This window comes from Pseudomassariella vexata (assembly GCF_002105095.1).
Source record: "Pseudomassariella vexata strain CBS 129021 chromosome Unknown BCR38scaffold_3, whole genome shotgun sequence".
Classification (NCBI taxonomy): domain Eukaryota; kingdom Fungi; phylum Ascomycota; class Sordariomycetes; order Amphisphaeriales; family Pseudomassariaceae; genus Pseudomassariella; species Pseudomassariella vexata.
The window spans coordinates 2,252,801-2,269,770 of record NW_024467958.1 but is presented as its reverse complement, the minus strand read 5'-3'; the positions used below and the strand labels follow the sequence as shown (position 1 = coordinate 2,269,770).

General features: G+C 49.0%; 7 protein-coding genes across 7 annotated transcripts; 6 read left to right on the top strand and 1 right to left on the bottom strand.

Annotated features, from left to right (window-relative positions):
- Positions 1–1,547: 1,547 nt before the first annotated feature.
- On the top strand, positions 1,548–2,620 carry BCR38DRAFT_424332 (Threonyl/alanyl tRNA synthetase). Its single transcript, XM_040859646.1, has one exon. The coding sequence runs from the start codon at positions 1,691–1,693 to the stop codon at positions 2,525–2,527; it is 837 nt and encodes a 278-aa protein (XP_040719072.1). The 5' UTR covers positions 1,548–1,690; the 3' UTR covers positions 2,528–2,620.
- Positions 2,621–4,674: 2,054 nt separating this feature from the next.
- On the top strand, positions 4,675–5,959 carry BCR38DRAFT_482269 (uncharacterized protein; the record flags this gene model as incomplete). Its single annotated transcript, XM_040863480.1, has 4 exons — positions 4,675–4,795; positions 4,901–5,561; positions 5,619–5,795; positions 5,851–5,959. The coding sequence occupies 4 exons, from the start codon at positions 4,675–4,677 to the stop codon at positions 5,957–5,959; spliced, it is 1,068 nt and encodes a 355-aa protein (XP_040719071.1).
- BCR38DRAFT_138751 (amidohydrolase 3) lies at positions 5,851–8,319 on the bottom strand. Its single transcript, XM_040853615.1, has 3 exons — positions 7,480–8,319; positions 6,959–7,427; positions 5,851–6,911 (listed from the first exon to the last, which is right to left on the bottom strand). Exons 1-3 carry the CDS (start codon positions 7,960–7,962, stop codon positions 6,133–6,135), a joined length of 1,731 nt encoding a protein of 576 aa, XP_040719070.1. The 5' UTR covers positions 7,963–8,319; the 3' UTR covers positions 5,851–6,132.
- Positions 8,320–8,974: 655 nt separating this feature from the next.
- On the top strand, positions 8,975–10,286 carry BCR38DRAFT_424305 (protein-tyrosine phosphatase-like protein). Its single transcript, XM_040859645.1, has 3 exons — positions 8,975–9,118; positions 9,176–9,716; positions 9,797–10,286. The coding sequence occupies exons 2-3, from the start codon at positions 9,207–9,209 to the stop codon at positions 10,139–10,141; spliced, it is 855 nt and encodes a 284-aa protein (XP_040719069.1). The 5' UTR covers positions 8,975–9,118; positions 9,176–9,206; the 3' UTR covers positions 10,142–10,286.
- Positions 10,287–11,274: 988 nt separating this feature from the next.
- BCR38DRAFT_406678 (uncharacterized protein) lies at positions 11,275–12,298 on the top strand (the record flags this gene model as incomplete). Its single annotated transcript, XM_040858079.1, has 3 exons — positions 11,275–11,430; positions 12,103–12,166; positions 12,204–12,298. The coding sequence occupies 3 exons, from the start codon at positions 11,275–11,277 to the stop codon at positions 12,296–12,298; spliced, it is 315 nt and encodes a 104-aa protein (XP_040719068.1).
- Positions 12,299–13,969: 1,671 nt separating this feature from the next.
- BCR38DRAFT_482265 (delta-aminolevulinic acid dehydratase) lies at positions 13,970–15,181 on the top strand (the record flags this gene model as incomplete). Its single annotated transcript, XM_040863479.1, has 2 exons — positions 13,970–14,218; positions 14,273–15,181. The coding sequence occupies 2 exons, from the start codon at positions 13,970–13,972 to the stop codon at positions 15,179–15,181; spliced, it is 1,158 nt and encodes a 385-aa protein (XP_040719067.1).
- A 59-nt stretch (positions 15,182–15,240) lies between these two features.
- BCR38DRAFT_138646 (uncharacterized protein) lies at positions 15,241–16,083 on the top strand. The gene has a single exon (XM_040853614.1). It carries the CDS (start codon positions 15,341–15,343, stop codon positions 15,779–15,781), a length of 441 nt encoding a protein of 146 aa, XP_040719066.1. The 5' UTR covers positions 15,241–15,340; the 3' UTR covers positions 15,782–16,083.
- Positions 16,084–16,970: the final 887 nt, after the last annotated feature.

Sequence of the window (16,970 nt, the reverse complement as noted above, 5' to 3'; positions counted from 1 at the left end):
CGGTAGGTCAAGGACAGCCAGTTTGTGCGTGCTATGGGGTTTGTACGTGATCGCGGACTTATTATTCTCGATCAAATCCGAATATAATGAGCATAATTGACAAAAGGTCTTCATCCCCGGTTATTCTCTTTAAATTCCGGCACTGACTGTCGCTGCGAAGCCGACTCTGGCTTTTTCGTTACATGCTTCTAAGCATTATATTCAAACTTTTGAGAGATACTTCCGAAATTGCTGTGAATTGGTGAAGTTCGGGAAGTATCGGTCAAAAATGACATTCAGATGAAAAGTGGTAGACAGACGTCCTTGACCCACCGCGTTAGCAATGAGTTAAACCGCCGTTTTTAGGCTTGTCGAGTACGGCACTTCAGACTCAAAGTCCTAACTCTTGGAGGATTTCTTCCTTGCCTGCTAGCTGTGTATACTTGGCTTGTTTTGCCTCGAGATTCTAGATCATTTGTAAGTTGAAGACTGCACACCGAGAGTTTTATATCGAATCTCAAGTGATCCGAGGAAGCAGCTCCGGCCTTTGCAGTCCGATAGCCTTAGCCGACTCTTGTACCCCGGCCCCAGGACTGATGTAACGGAAAATATGCGCAAGAAAGGGAAGAACGAGACAGCAGTGCCGGCCGTTTGGTCCATCGAGCCAAAATTGCTACGGCGCCAGGAAAAAGTAATTTTCGTCGAGCTCTTCCCGCCTCCCACCGGCGAGATGTCGGATGATGGTCAGTTCCGGCCAGCGTCCGTCGAGTGCTCCGCTTTCAAGATCTCGATTCGGACCCATCCTTGCTGATGCTGGCCGAAGTAGAATCTTCCGAAAATGCTGGGATGACAAGACCGACATCGAAACCCCGGGACGGTTTCGTCTGGGAGGCTACCAACCGGTAAGCCTCTAAGAACCCTTAGCCCAGGAAACCGGTACATAATCCACCATAAATTAGGAGACGACAAACACTACATGCGGTGGCTTGGCCAGATTTCTGTTCCATAACAGACGTGACGGGTTATACCTGTCCCTTAGAAGAATAATGTTGCCATGCGTCGTTTCTCAGTGCAAGAATCGCCAATGCCAGATAGGGTTTGTCAAACACTTTTCAAAACCTGTCTGGTACAAAATGCTCGCACCCATCTTTCTGACCTGAGCTGATAAAACAAAGATTTTGCGGGTGTAATTTTGGGCTCGAGGACAGTAGTGTATTATCATTGTCACTGTAGAGTAATCAGGATGCAAACGGATGTCTCGAGACATCCACTGCAATGAACCAGTTGGCAATCATTAAATATACCACAGTCTCACTGGCTAGCTGAGAATACCCTGGGTTGTTCTTGCGAAATAGTTGAAATAACTATTCTGCACCTACTCGAATACGTAAGAAAATAAGCAGTTCCCTATGTGATATACTATTGAGAACATGTACTGTATTTATCCCCATTGAACGGGAGATTAGATACATAAAGTCAATATTAACATACATACATAAATAAGCACTAGCTGTGGAATTACATGAGCTATCTGACCCGGTTGACTCGTTGTAGTCGCTGTTACGAGTCGTTGTACTATGCGAGTATATGCAATAAGTGAAGCGCTACAACAGCTGTCAACTGTGTCATTGGAGCATGCCGTGGTCAGTCACTTTTTCGTCACACCTCAAGCTGACAAATTTCCTCAAACTGTCATTACTAGCAATCTACAATGCAACGCACCTTCCTTGCGTTCCAACGCAACGCTCACCTCCACACTTTGCAAACCGTAGTGACGGCAGTGAAATCAATAGCCTCGCTCGAAGAAACCAATAAAGCACTATTCAAGCAAGCCACCGACGAAGACCATGTCGTGGTCACAGAACAAACCATATTTCACCCTCAAGGCGGCGGTCAGCCCTCAGATGTGGGTGTCATGAAGAGCGATAGCGGCAATGTCATATTCGACGTCCTGAGCGTGCGCATGTGCACTGTCAACGAGGGCCAGGTCATACACTTTGGCCGCTTCTTCACAGACGACAGTAAGAAAACTATCGCTGCGTCATCGGCCTTCAAGACGGGAGATAAAATCACACAGACTATCGACAGCGCTAAGCGCGAGCTCTACTCGCGGTATCATACAGCTGGTCATGTACTGGGTGCGGCGGTGCGGCATCTGCTTGAAAATGAGATCGACGGATTCGACGAGCTGAAGGCGTCGCATTTCCCGGACTCGGCAGCGTGCGAGTTCCAGGGCTTGATTGAGGGGAAATGGAAGGAGGCAATTCAGACGCGGCTGGATACCTACGTGGAGAAGGATATGCCGGTTGAGATTGACTGGTGGGATGAAGAGGATTTCCGAGCCCATGGGCTGGAGAGGCTCATCCCGGACCGGAAGGCCATGGGTATGACGGATGATGAGAACTTTAGGGTGGTTAATATTGTGGGTGCTGAGGCGTATCCATGTGGGGGTACGCATGTGGATAGCACTATGATGTGCGGAAAGACGAATGTGAGGAAGATTAGTCGTGCGAAGGGGACGAGTAGAGTGAGCTATGCATTGCCGTAACACCACTTTGTTCCATGTTAGATCTAGAGGTCGGGCTCGAGATATACATAGAAGTCATACATGTGAAAAGCTACCAATAGATAATTTACCGGCATTTAACTATCCTAGTGCTGACGTCGTGATCAAATAGTTGTCTTAATCAACCTAAATATTAACGTCACCCACAGGTCATTGCCCCACACGGGTCTTTGCCCAACTTTTCAAGAAATCTTGACTTTCCATCTTTACTTATACAATTCTTCCCTTCCACAACATGGCACGCAAATCTGGTGAAGCTAATCTTCAATTAGCCATCCAAAATAAACGACGCGATCCTCACCTAAGTTGGAACAAGCTTGGTAAAATCTTCAAAGTCGACCATAAGACATTGAAGCGCCGTTATGAAGGCGTACAACCATTACACATTACTAACATGTCCAAACGGAAAATGACCGAAACCGAAGAGAATACGATTACCCGACGCGTAATTGAGCTAGATTCGCGAACTTTTCCTCCCCGGCTTCGATACGTTGAAGAAATGGCGAATATCCTCCGACGCAACCGCGACGCGTCACCCGTCGGCAAGAACTGGGCCTCGAGCTTCGTACGGCGACAACCAGACCTCCGGACGTGTTTAAATCGTCGAATCGATTACCAGCGGGCATTCTGCGAAGATCCTGTCGCGTATCGCGGTTATTTTAAGCGTGTTGCGGACACAATAGCGAAGCACGGCATCCAGCCGGAGGATATCTACAACTTTGACGAGACGGGCTTTTTAATGGGCATGATCTCAACCGGCATGGTCGTTACGAGTACCGAAAGACGTGGAAGGCCTAGGCAAGCCCAGCAAGGTAATAGGGAATGGGTTACTGTCATTCAGGCGGCCAATTCCCAAGGCTGAGCGGTGCCGCCGTACATCATCTTCGCGGCCAAAGTTCACCTCGCTTCGTGGTATCGCGACACCACATTATCGGGCAATTGGGTCGTTGATCTATCCCACAACGGATGGACAACGAATGATATTGGTCTCAGCTGGGCAGCTCACTTCGATCTGCACACACGCGATCGTACGAAGGGTGTCAAACGCCTCCTGATCCTTGACGGTCACGAAAGCCATCACTCGATGGATTTCGAACAATACTGCAAGGACCATGACATCATTACCCTTCCTATGCCTGCCCATTCGTCCCATAAGCTCCAGCCTCTCGACTTAGTGCCTTTTAGTGTTTTGAAACGGGCGTACGGTGTGTTTGTTGAGGGTTTGATGCGACAGCATCATACCCACGTTGCGAAGGAGGATTTCCTTGCCGGTTTTTTGGAGGCGTTTGGCGCTGCTTTTACTGAACAAAACATCAGATCTGGTTTCGAAGCAGCTGGAATTGTCCCTTTTGACCCCGACAGGGTTATCTGCCCTGGATGTCGCAGAAGTCGCGCGTGGACCCTCTGCCGACCCAGAACTCCTACCCCCTATTTGGACTTCTAAGACACCTACTACCACCCTTGAAGCCGAATCGCAGTCAACGTTGATTAAGAATAGCGTTCAGAGGCATCAAGACAGCTATCCGACGCATATTCTTCATTCAATTGACTCGATTGCAAAGGCTACGCATGCAATGATGCAAGAGAATGTTATCTTGCGTCGCGAGAACGAAGAGCTTCGTGAGACTAACCATGTGCTAAGCAAACGTCGCAGAACCAAAAACAAGCAAATCCAGTATGGTGGGCCACTTAATATAGAAGATTCACAAGTTCTACGGGCTATTAGGGGTGATACGGGTTTGGAAAGTGAGGAAGAGGGTGAAAGTAGTCGTCCTACAAGGAGGAGGGCAACGGGTGCTAGGCGCTGTGGCATTTGCGGAGGAACTGGACATAATGCGCGAGCTTGTCTGGCAGATGTAGAAACAGATAATGAAAAGAATTCTGATTAATTTCTTGGATGAATACGGGCTGTTGTTGATCTATCTAAGATTAAAGGTTGGGGGGTCGTGAAAAGTTGGGCAAAGACCCGTGTGGGGCATTGACCTGTGGGTGACGTTATCAGCAATTGCCTTTTGGTTTGTAATGTTGCTTCCCCGCAAATCGAATAACCGGCTGTCGCAGAAACACCAATACCTAAGAATGACTACTTCCAACATCGTTCTCAAGGTAAAAAGACCAAAACGGCTATCATGAACCGACTTTTGAAAGGGTGGTTCCCAACTATCTCCCACCCTCTCGTCATCAGCGCCCCCATGCTAGCAACTTCAAACGGCACCCTAGCAGCCGAAGTATCCAAGGCCGGCGGTCTCGGTAACTAAACCCTCACTTCACCTCATTCCAACCATCAGCCCCACCCCCGGAATTTGCACGCAATCCACCTACCTGCCTTATACTCAATATACTCACACTTACCAGGCACCATTCCCGGCGGATCAATCTTCACCTCGGACTCAGCAAATCTCCAAACCCTTGACCAAGAACTACTCACAGCCCGCAAAATCCTCAACCTCAACGACAAATTAGAAACCCCCCTCCCCGTCGGCATAGGCTTCCTCACTTTCCACCACAGCACCACCACACACTTCCCCTCCACCATCCCCCCTCTCCTAATCAAACACAAACCCCTAGTAATTTGGCTCTTCGCGCCCGACCCTTCCTCGCGCCCCCACCAGCAACTCATCCCCCTGCTCCACAAAACAGGCAAATTCTGGGGTCTAAAAGTCTTCGTGCAAGTGGGCTCCGTAGCCGCAGCCCGAGAAGCTATGCAAGACGGTGCGGATGGGATCATAGCCCAAGGCATTGATGCGGGCGGTCATCAGTGGGCCCAAGGGGCCGGGGTGGTGAGTCTGGTTCCCGAGGTGAGGGAGATGCTGCGGCAGGAGTTTGACGGGAAGGAGGTTGCGCTTTTTGCTGCGGGAGGTATCGTGGATGGGAGCGGGTTATTGGCTATGTTGGTGTTGGGTGCGGATGGGGTGGTTATGGGGACGCGGTTTATTGCTGCCGACGAGTCGTCGGCGCCGGGGCATGCTAGGGAGGTCATTTTGGGGGCTGAGGATGGGGGGATCAGCACGGTCAAGTATGCATGGCCCTTTCTCGCGTTAACGGAGTGGCGTGCTCACTGACTATTTTCTAGATCACATTTGCATGACAGTGTCAAAGGAGTGACGCATTGGCCCAAATTTTATGACGGGAGAGCCATCGCAGGCCCGTCGATCCGGGATGAGCAGGCAGGTCTGCCATTGGAGGAAAATATTGCAAAGTACAAGGAGACTGAAGCCGCTGGTGACAATTCTCGAAATGTCTACTGGAGGTGAGTTTGCGTTCCACATGCCTTCGCTACATAACTGTTACTGACATGCATCCAGTGGAACTGCAGTAGGCTTGGTGAAAAACGTAATGCCCGCTGGTAGGATTGTCGAGCAGGTCAGAAACCAGGCCATCGAGAGAATGGCGGAACTCAAGGCTTCTTTATGATTGTCTTATTCTCCGTTCATGATCTTGAAAAGTCCATAACGCTCTCTAGTTCAGAGTCTCTTAGCTTCTTGTCCTGACCGTCTACGTCATCTATTTTTTGGTCCGAATCTAAGTCTAGTCCAACACACCGCAAATGCCGTTTCTTCCCAGGATCTCGATTGACAGAAATGTCTTCAGTTGCGCTTATACACCCTCTTCCCTGCAACCCACGTCTCACGGACCTTCAAAGATCGGAACTCTTCAATGTGCATCTCTTCCAGGGGCTTGTCCAGAACCACCCAGTCAGCAAATGCACCCTTCTTTATCACGCCGGCTTTTCCTTCTAGGAAAGAACCATAAGCAGGTCCTTCAGTAAACCCCCGTATGGCTTGGTCCAGACTCAGTGCCTCACTCATGTGCCAGCCGTCAGGATAATCGTTTGTCCCTTGTCCGGTGTGCGGGTTCTTCCTGGTCACCGCGGCATATATACCTTGGAAAGGATCTGATGGCTCAACCGGGAAATCACTTCCAAGGACCAAGTGAATATCCAGCAGGGAATGCATCCTATATTCTTCCTTTGCTGTCCGCTCCTTACCGAGTCGCTTCTCTGCATAAACCATATCTGAAGTGGCGTGTGTGGGCTGAATCGAGGGAATGATTCCAATGGAGTGCATACGCGCTTGGTCGTCTGGGTGGATGATTTGGGAATGCTCAATGCGGAACCGCTTTTGCGCTTGACATTCCGACGGGCTTTGGCCGGGACAGACTTCCCTAAGTGCTGCAGTTATAGCATCTACGGCATATCGGTTGGCTAAATCACCAATAGCATGAATATTGACCTGGAATCCATGGTTCGCCCAAGCCTTCGTCACTGCTGTCAATTCCGAAGTATTGACAAGAAGGGATCCTGAAGTGTCTGGTCGATCACTATACGGCTCGATGAGTGCACTTCCCCAACTACCCAGAGCACCATCTGCAAATGTCAAAACAATGCCACAATAGGGGTGAACAGAAGCTTACCAGCAAACAACTTGACACTCTGAATGTGTAGGAAGCCATCCTTGCTGATGTATTTCTCCACTTCATCCGGGCAGTAGGTATCACGCTCGTAGCATTCAAGCATGGAAAAGACTCGTACTGTCCAGTCATCGCCTCCTGCCAACTCTTTGAACAGAGCCAGATTTTCAGGGGTTGCTCCAGCATCGTGCATCCCAACGAGTCCAACTTCATTGAGTTTTTCCATGGCGCTCTTGACAAACCTCTGCTTCATTTTGTTGTCCGGCTTGGGCCACAGGGCCATTACCATATCCATGGCATTGTCGCAAAATACGCCCATTCCTGGCTCTCTGACGATTTCACCCCCTGGAATATCGGGCAAGGACTCGGGCAAGAGGTCGAGAACAGCTTGCGAAACCCATATGCAGTGGACATCCACACGATCTAGCATGATGTAGAGTCCCTTTAGTCGGTCATCTCCAGCCAGGTCATCCTTCATTCGGTCAGCCTGGCCTGCTTCGTTGCTTCTAGGGGTTCAAACTTACAGCCGTTGGCATTCGGCCGAGAGCCATTTGGTCCCAGCCAACACCTCTGACCCATTCATGTCTCGTACCGAAACCAGGGTGATCATCGAGATAGCCTCGAACGCGAGTCTGCACATCTTCCATGGACTCAGATCCAAAGAGGTCGACCGCATTCAGAAACTCGCCGTATTGGAGCAGATGACCGTGGCCGTCCCATAGCCCAGGAATGACATGGCCGGTGTCGGCCCTCTTGGCCAGTTGCGTATCTGACGTTTCCCGAAAGACCTTGGAGAAGGTACCTGAAGGAGAGACAGAGAAGCAGTTCGCATACGGCTCGTCTTCCCAGTGCGTTCGTACCGACTGATAGCAGTGTGTCTCAGAGAAAAGGTAATTGTTGACGCCTTCCCGGAGCTTAATCAACCCGGCAAGACCAACCACAGCCGCAGATGTGTACAGCCACGGGGACTTGTCACTCCCAAGTTTTGGGAGACGGAACCGAGCCATGCGGGACTTACTACCTTGAAGGTAGTGTGTTTCGAGGCTCTTCAAGGTGCGGTATGGAAGTAGGACCTCGAAAGAGCGTCGCTGTCTTTGTAAAAGAATCGCTAAATCATGATGGCCCAGGTTGTTGAAATGTTAACGATGCCTTGTTCCTGAGTTGCTCAACCGCCTTAAGAACAGGGCGAGAATTTAAATAGGCATTTTGTGCTGTGGTGACACATTCGGGAGTTATTCACCTAAACTCTCACCCCACTTAATTGATACGCAGACAGCAAGGATGATGATACGCTGCCGCTGCATGATGGCGCCTTATCGCGGCTGATGTATGGTGTCTGAATGTCAAATTGATCTCATTGCAGCATCCATGGATTGTTGTAGAATGTACAAACAGGATGGCGTTAAGAAGAAGCCTTTCTCTTTGATGTGATTCAATATATACATATATCATACGGTAAGTTATGGACGCAACGCAGTCGCCAATAGGGCGAAGCGACGACGCAGCGTATGTATTTAGTCCAGCCATTAGGGCACGGTTTGACATACGGGAGTACTAGCAGAGGTACCGGGGGCTTCGAGCCTACGGCGTATTTAATAATAATAATAATAATACGGTAAGTTTGGCGACGGATACGTCGTCTGAGAAGGATCAACCGCAGGATCAGAGTATGCTGGCAATACCAAAGTTGTCCATTAGTGGCTACAGTTATATATACAATCTTCCGAGGCTAGATGTGCAGGTATGAAGCTTGTCGTAGATGCATCTTGCGATGATTGGGAGTTTGACAAGGCATGAACTAGAAATAGAAATAGCATGATCGGACGAACCCCTCGCTTGTGGCTGCCAAAGTTCGAGGAGATGCTACTTGACGCTAAAAGTGGTGCGCGTTTCGGAAGACAAAGCGTATACTGACTTGTTTCAGTTGTATTTACAATGGTCGGCTTCAGGACAATCGCTTGAGGTTTAACATTCTGGGGTTGAAGTGAAGTCCTATAGCTAAATTGGTAGACTGAGGCGGGGTAACTTGAGCGTCCCTTCAATGAACTTCAATGAGAGTGGAGGTCGTGCTTAGAACGTCCCATATGAACCGACCAGCTTCAAGTAGAAATAGAAGAAAGGCCGTTGTTAATACAATTGGAAAAGTAACCACGAGATCCGCATCTAATAAGAGACAAACTTATTAAACGATTTTCCGTCCAGCATTTTGCATCAACTTACACTGGAGAGCATCGCAAAGCACCCGCCTGTAATGAGCACCATGGCCGACACCGTGACCCTCCTCAAGCTTGCCGAAACTGACGTTGCCCAAGAGATACCAAAAGAACAGTTCGGCCCCGTCATCTTGCAGCCTCCGTTCGTCTTCGTCGACGGCACATTCAACACCCGCGATCTGGGCCTGGTGCCCAACAGTCCGCTGCGGGCCAACTTTGCCTACCGATCTGGGTCTCTCAGCCACCTGACGGACAACGGTAAAGCGGTGCTGGCGGGGAAGTTAGGAATCAAACGGATTTTTGACCTGCGCTCGCCCAAGGAAAGAAAGCACGACCCTGATCCCATCATTCCGGATATTGAGAATACATGGATTCAAAGCTCGCGGCCAGACTCTCATCTAGACTTGAACAAGTTCCTCTCGGGCGGCGGAGAGGTGGGATATGAGGAAATGTACTTGGAAGTGGTAGATTTCTATCAGCCTGCGTGGAAGGTCATTCTTGAGCATGTGAAAGATCGACCTCAGGATCCTTTTCTGGTTCATTGTGTGGGTATGTGAAGTCAAACCAATCATCAGCTGTCCTCGGGCGTGTAGAGAACGGCCTGGTTGACTAACAACTTCATACAATAGCGGGGCGGGATAGAACCGGAGTTTTGGGAGGACTCCTGCTCACACTCGCTGGAGCCTCGCCAGATGTGGTCACACTCGACTACCTGCTCTCACGTATCGGCACGGAACCCGTTCGCAAGAGGCTCTTGGCTTTCGCCATGGCGGGGACCTCGGCTGAGAGTGAAGAACAGCCCGGGTTCTATAATATGTGCAGTCTGCGGGCATCCTGCTGGAATGCTTTCATCGCCGGGCTGCAGAGAGAGTATGGAGGGTACGAGCAGTTTGTCATCGACAAACTTGGCTTCTCGGGGGAGGACTTGGCAAAGATCAAGGCAAACCTGACTTCACCTTCAACCAAGAAGTAGCTTCCATAAGCGGTGTTCAAGACAGTTGGGGTTTAAGGTTGCTGATATGATCACGTTTGGAACGATTGAGACCGAAACGGATAAGGGGAAGAGAAGCCTCTAACTTGCGGAATGATGAACTGTTCTAAGAATGCCAATGTGCGATCAATCCATGCACTTCCGGCGCCGTAGCCACAATGTGACGGTATCCCCGATCCTCACGATCCACTTCAGCCTGACTTCCATTAGTCTACTTTCGCGGTAATGACCCCATGTGTCGCGAAGATTCATAATCAGATATGACGTAGAAGTTTCAGCATTCTTCTCGAAATTTCCCGATCGTGATTTGGTGGTGTCTACAAAATGTACAATTATTATAGGCTAGTGGATGTATCTTATGAGTGTAGAGGCTGGTTGGTTACGGCACTTCGAGGTTTGCAATTCAACCGCATAATTCTCGTCATCTTCGTCATAAGAGCATATTATGAAACACACTTGAGCTCCTCCAAATTCATTCACACCGATTTTACCAACCAATAGGCCTATCGTGCCCCTCGGCAGCCTGGTTTCGGACACAATCTCAACTCATGTCAACTAACAAATTTGTGGCTTGAGGGGCAATGACATCACCACCAGCCACTCAGCCTCAACGATTACCATAGTACCTTCACCCACGAGCACCGCAGGTCCCTGATTTGCGACAAGACTGTAGTGTCCCACTTCGATTCCGCGCGTCATGAGGGTCTGGCCTGCGCTAACCCGCAGCAGCGTGAACTCGGAAACCATTGCGCCCAGTTTTTGAGCTATGAGGAGATGCCCAACCGCGCGTGCCACACCACCAGGCGATAAGTCAACATGGGGAGCTTCTGCGAACCCGGATCTGCAAAGAGCTACGTAGGGCTTGATGTCATGGCTCCTTGCCGTATCCCAGTCTTGCATCATTGGTTACAACCTGGATAGAGCTTCCTCTGGCCAAGTCTCCAAGCGGCTCGAATTCAACATATAAGAAAGGTGTTATACTCGTTCTCTACATCAATTCTCTCTTCTCCCAACAAAGACAACAACATCCAACTCAGTCCCAAAGCAAGCAACCAAATTGCGAATCAGTAACTACTTCAAAATATATCCCAGACCAAACAACAACAATCATCAAAATGGTTCATACTACAACCACCACCACTACTCGCCACGGTCTGTTCGGCCGCAAGAAGGTCGTCCACCACCAGAAGCGCAAGGCTACCATTGGAGATAAGATCTCAGGCGCCATATTGAAGCTGAAGGGCACCTTGACCCACCGCCCTGGCGAGAAGGTTAGTCATCTATCCTAATGTTCTCTCGTAATCCGTCTCCAGCATCAAGTTAATCGATTAATCAGGCTGCTGGCACTCGCCGCATGAGAGGTACTGACGGCCGTGGAAGCCGTCGTACCCGCACCAAGCGCATTTACTAGGTGCACAACAACGTTGGAGAGATGCGAGATAAGAAGTCGGAGGACTGAACAATATGATACCCCAAACAGACGTTGGAAGCGAGCGAAATGTGTTTACATGTTATGATATGACAAGATATGTACGATACTGTCGAGGACTTGTATGACAGCAAAGTACCATATTCAATTTGAACTTCACTACATAATTGAATGCTTTGATATACTTCAGCGATTATGAAAATACAAAGAGAAAGTATAGAGTTAGCGCTCTCATAAGCAGCAACTCCTCTCAATGATTCTTATTTTTTGTTTGCAAATTGCATTCCTTGTAAATCAACGTTGTGAGTTACGGTGGACTGTGACGCCTCAACAGAAAAGCAAACAAGGTCGGTGAATCCCACATTAGCTTGTTCAAACTTCGGCCTCTTCTCTCCTTCTGCTTCTCTCCATTACATGCATACCACAGTATGCGACCAAACCTCACTATCTTTAATTCTTGATTTTGAGATGAAACAGAGATATCCATGAATTTTCCAGTAAAAGTGGTGTTTAGGTCACCATAGAAACTACGCTACCGACTCCCTATTACCCTTCCTTCCCTCTTCCCCTTAAATCAAGTGAGTCTGCTTCCAGCAAATATATGACTGTCTATAGGACAAAATAGTGCGTCTATCCTCTTCCATCCACGACTGCACGTATGCATGACAAATTGCGACTCAATGGCCGACAAGTGCACTGTCAAGATATGAGATATGAGGCTTGTCACCAACCTATATATGTAAAAGAAAAATAAATTTGGACTATATTGGCTGCCCCATTCTCAGTATACTGCTTAGTTGAGTGGCGACCTTGACCATTCATCCCCTACAAGATGGCTTCATATCCTGGATGCAGGCCTGGCGGAGAGCACGACTTCATTTCCATGCAATAATCAGCGTAGTTGGCGTTGACACAACTGCCAGCTGTCACCAACATTTTCACGTAGTGAGGACCCTTGTGGCCACCTTTGCATGCATACAATGCTTTACTGTCGGTCATTATCGGCCCTTGTAGACGACGATCATCCTCGATTTTAACCACGTTATGACCACTACTACAGTAATGCTTTTCCACGGCTACTTGCATATTTCATCCGAAAATACCCTTTAAACCCCCTGTCACTAGGTCAATATAAAGCTTAAGATCTCATACAGTAATTACGTACGTTAGTAGTAAGATAGTTTAAACCATTTCTACGTACACTATAATCCTATCTAGAAAGAAACCTAAAATTAGTAATTAAGGAAGGAACTTGAGAAGGTAGCCCCTACGTATGTTAACTAGTAGGGCCCGATTAAACTAAGGTGTTCGCTAGTTTAATAGAGACCCGACTAGCTTAAAGTCGAAGGATTCCTCGAAATAAAATCTACTCCTGCTGTAGAATCAATCAGCCTCTTATAAGGAATGGGAATGACGTTGAGTAAGATTCTCGATAATCCCATGAAAATGGGAGTGCAGTCAAAAATAGTGGTTAATTTGGTTACTCTTTTGTGCAGCACTGCCTAACGCAACAAGTAGAACGATGTTGGTGAACGCGTTTCCCGCATCTAGCACTCCCGCCAGATTAGAGATAAGCTGTTGCTACATCCCAAATCGACGGTAAAGATGACGTCGGCAACAACCGTTGACAAATACCAGACGCCAGATAACTAATCATCAATCACGCAGTGTTAATGCACCCATCAATGTTACGAGTAACATCATCGCCGGCCAGTTCGATGCAACCTACCAAATTTAGCAGGAGTAAACAGCCCAACCGCAAGAGCGTCACAGTGTAACATCCGAGCTGTACTACACTCCAGAGGAGCCCTTCTCACTGGGTCTCTCAATTGTCTGACGGCATAATGTTCGTTTAGGAAGCTGCTGACGGCAGACTCCCAGCGTCTACTGCCAGTATCTGTGCTGTAACTGTTTGAATATTTACAGGCAGCGGGCGATTACTGTTGCATATTTTGTAGAATTTACCCTCGCCCAAGTGAATTATAGGAGTCGGAGTCGGGGCCCCAAATTTATTTTGTAAAACAACAGAGGCGATTGGATAATGGAAGAAGTGAAACGCGTAAATGGCCAATCCAATGCCGAAGACGCCGCCGCCGACTTGCCTGGGCCAATGTTAGGCAACCCTGAGGGGCGAAAAAAGGATGCGCCAACGCTGATGAGGTTGTTATAAACTTCCGAATCCCGAACATAGATACAGTTTCCTCCGCTACGTCTTCAAGTACTATTTATTCTCTTACCGGCGGCTGTTCTCATTCCGTTACATATTGTCTCCTGCGCATTGACTTCAGCGACTGTGCGCTATTTAGCCCAGTGTCCATAATTTCGAAACGACCAAGCTGTCACCTCTCGAAGACAACTACACACCCAAACACCGGCCGAAGATGTCCTTTTCAAGCCTCGTTCAAGAGCTATCCGTTCGCGATGGAAACAATCCCCGTCGGCCACCGCCACGAACCGCCACTTCCGTCTCTACAGTCGATGATTGCGCCTCGCGCATCTCACGGGCTATGTCCTACACCAGTACAGCAGCTACAAGCGTGAGCATCGCTGGCGATATCAGAAGTCAACTACATGGAGGTTATCATCATCCTCTTGCCCGCTCATGGCAAGCCGAGCGTCAATTGACAAAGGTGTGTAGTAGACTGTCAAGACACATGCGGAGTGGCTAATTAACGGGTCGCTAGTCCATGCTCATCTACCCTCTCTTCGTGTCCGACCTCGAAGACGACGAAACGCTCATCCCATCCCTTCCCGGACAATACCGCCGTGGAGTCAATAAGCTGGTCCCTTTCTTGCAGCCATTAGTTCATAAAGGACTTCGATCCGTTATTTTATTCGGTGTACCTCTGAAGCCAGGTACCAAGGATGCCCTGGGCACCGCTGCCGACGACCCTCAAGGCCCAGTCATCCAGGCTATCCGTCTGATAAAACAAAGATTCCCTCAGCTGTTCATCGTCGTGGATGTGTGCTTATGTGAGTACACGTCGCATGGCCACTGCGGAATCTTGAGCTCGGACGGCACCTTGGAGAACCGACAATCCGTCGACAGAATCTCTGATGTTGCTGTGGCCTACGCTCTAGCAGGCGCACACTGCGTTGCTCCCTCCGACATGAACGATGGCCGTATTCGAGCTATCAAGATGAAGCTCATCGACGAAAGTATTGCCCACAAAACCTTGCTCATGTCGTACGCGGCCAAGTTTTCTGGATGTTTGTACGGCCCATTCCGAGACGCAGCCGGCTCAGCACCTTCTTTCGGAGATCGCAAATGCTACCAACTCCCCCCTGGGGGTCGTGGCCTCGCTCGACGTGCCATCGTGCGGGATATCAATGAAGGCGCCGATATCATCATGGTCAAGCCTGCCAGTCAATATCTAGATATTATCAGCGATGCTAAAGAACTGGGCAAGGACCTTCCCGTCGCAGCTTACCACGTCAGTGGAGAGTATGCCATGGTTTGCGCTGCAGCAAAAGCTGGAGTGTTCGACTTGAAGACGATGGCTTTCGAAGTGACCGAGGGCATCCTCCGGGCAGGAGCGACTATTGTGATTAGCTATTTCACTCCCGAGTTCCTTGACTGGTTGGACAACTAGCAGCCACGGGATGAAGTGGGATGGCTGTTGGGATATTGTCAATATCCTGTCCTGGCAGGTCATCAAGACATCACACCACATCGTTCGATTACATTCATCAGGTGTTCAGGCAGCACAACAACGTTCGAAGCGGCCGTAATCGCGTGCCGCGCTCCTCGCATGATGTTTGGGTTGGACAGGTTATTCTGCCCTACCATGCCATCAGCGTGCGGAATCGTCGTTCAGTTGACTTTGTTTTGGGATTTGATTCATGGCTCTAGGGCGAGGTGCTATGCAGATGGCGTTTTGGTCGCGGATGGGACTCATACGTGTAGCCGGGGGGAAAGCATAAAATTGATTTCGGATGTTAAGGAGGAAAGCCAAGGACTACCCGGATCAATGATACCGACGTATTGGTCTAGATATTTATTGCAAGCACAAGGTCCATATAAGACCCTGAATCAGTTCTCCTCCATAACACCTCAGGGTCACGTACGCCTGTTGAGCGACTTCACCAACTCAAGCTTTCGACATCGGATGGTAGGGGCGAGCAAAGAGCCTTGCGTCTGTGGTAAATTCAACAAGCGAAAGACAGCCTGGCGGTTGTCAACTTTCAAATAGCATCTAAAAATTACGCACACACGCGACAAATGAGAGTAAATTCTTTGCGATGCGAGTCAAGGTGGTAAAGGACTCGCTGCTGATACAAACCTGAAAGCCTCGAGCCACGGTAATCGGTTCAATCCGCCGGCTGTCAAATTCACAACAGCCTTGTGACCAGGGCACCCACAGGTTCTAGACCCATTAGCAGAGGAAGCAGAGGAACTTCGTTATTCCCAGCTCTGCGTAGGAGCATTTTGACGAATCCCAAGCATTAGCGACGACTCGAGGGGCGCAAGGGTGCGGGCATGCATCTAAAGTAGGTATGCCCTATTGATAAGTAATCAAACATTATATTAACATTACCGAGTCGGTATTTTCTGTAAGTAACCCGTTTCGAATCGTCCACACTTCCATGAGCAATCTAGGTCGGTCGATCCAGATCCAGGTATCCATCCTTAATTATGCCATCGTTAGGTTTATCGTTCTAATAGCTAGAGCCATCAAATCATTGACAGGAGTCATTGCCTCTGCTCCTGTTCAGTTCAAGTGGAGAGATAACCACAACCTCGCTTGTGCACACCTACTTGAGGTATCTGGTTTTCGTCTGTCCACATTTTCCAATCAGCAACACATTGGACGTTTCAACATCTCAAATGCTCCCCCATTCTGGAACACCGCACGACTCTATGGCCGCATTGGAACTGTGGAGGCAGTGGCCCAAAGCGACCTAGCCGTAATAGCCAAGCTTTTCTCCTGCAGATCGACTGTCTCGGAATAGCATACCGGCACGCATGGATCCTATCGACGATCATATCCACCCGGCGAGATCAGGGATCCTACCTTACTTCGACCGTCACAAGAGATGCTGGGATGCTTGCATACTCCTTGCACTCTATTGATTTCCAGTGTGCCGAGTCTATGAGGGTTTTCAGACGGCAGATCTCTTCTCGGAAATGATCTGTTGCAGAATGACAGCGACTAGGCACGTCGTGAAATTGTGATGCGTTACTTGGAAGTGGGTGAATTCCTCTGTGATGGGGCATCCCCAGATGAAGATAGTCAGGTAAGGAATCACGGACACCCGCATTTGTTCGTATTTATCTTACTTCAGTGTAGCAAAAGCCCCACGATTGAGTTGGCAAGATGTTGCTGAGTTAACCTTTTTGCACTGGTTACCACCGTGCATCACAAAACCTGAAACAACACA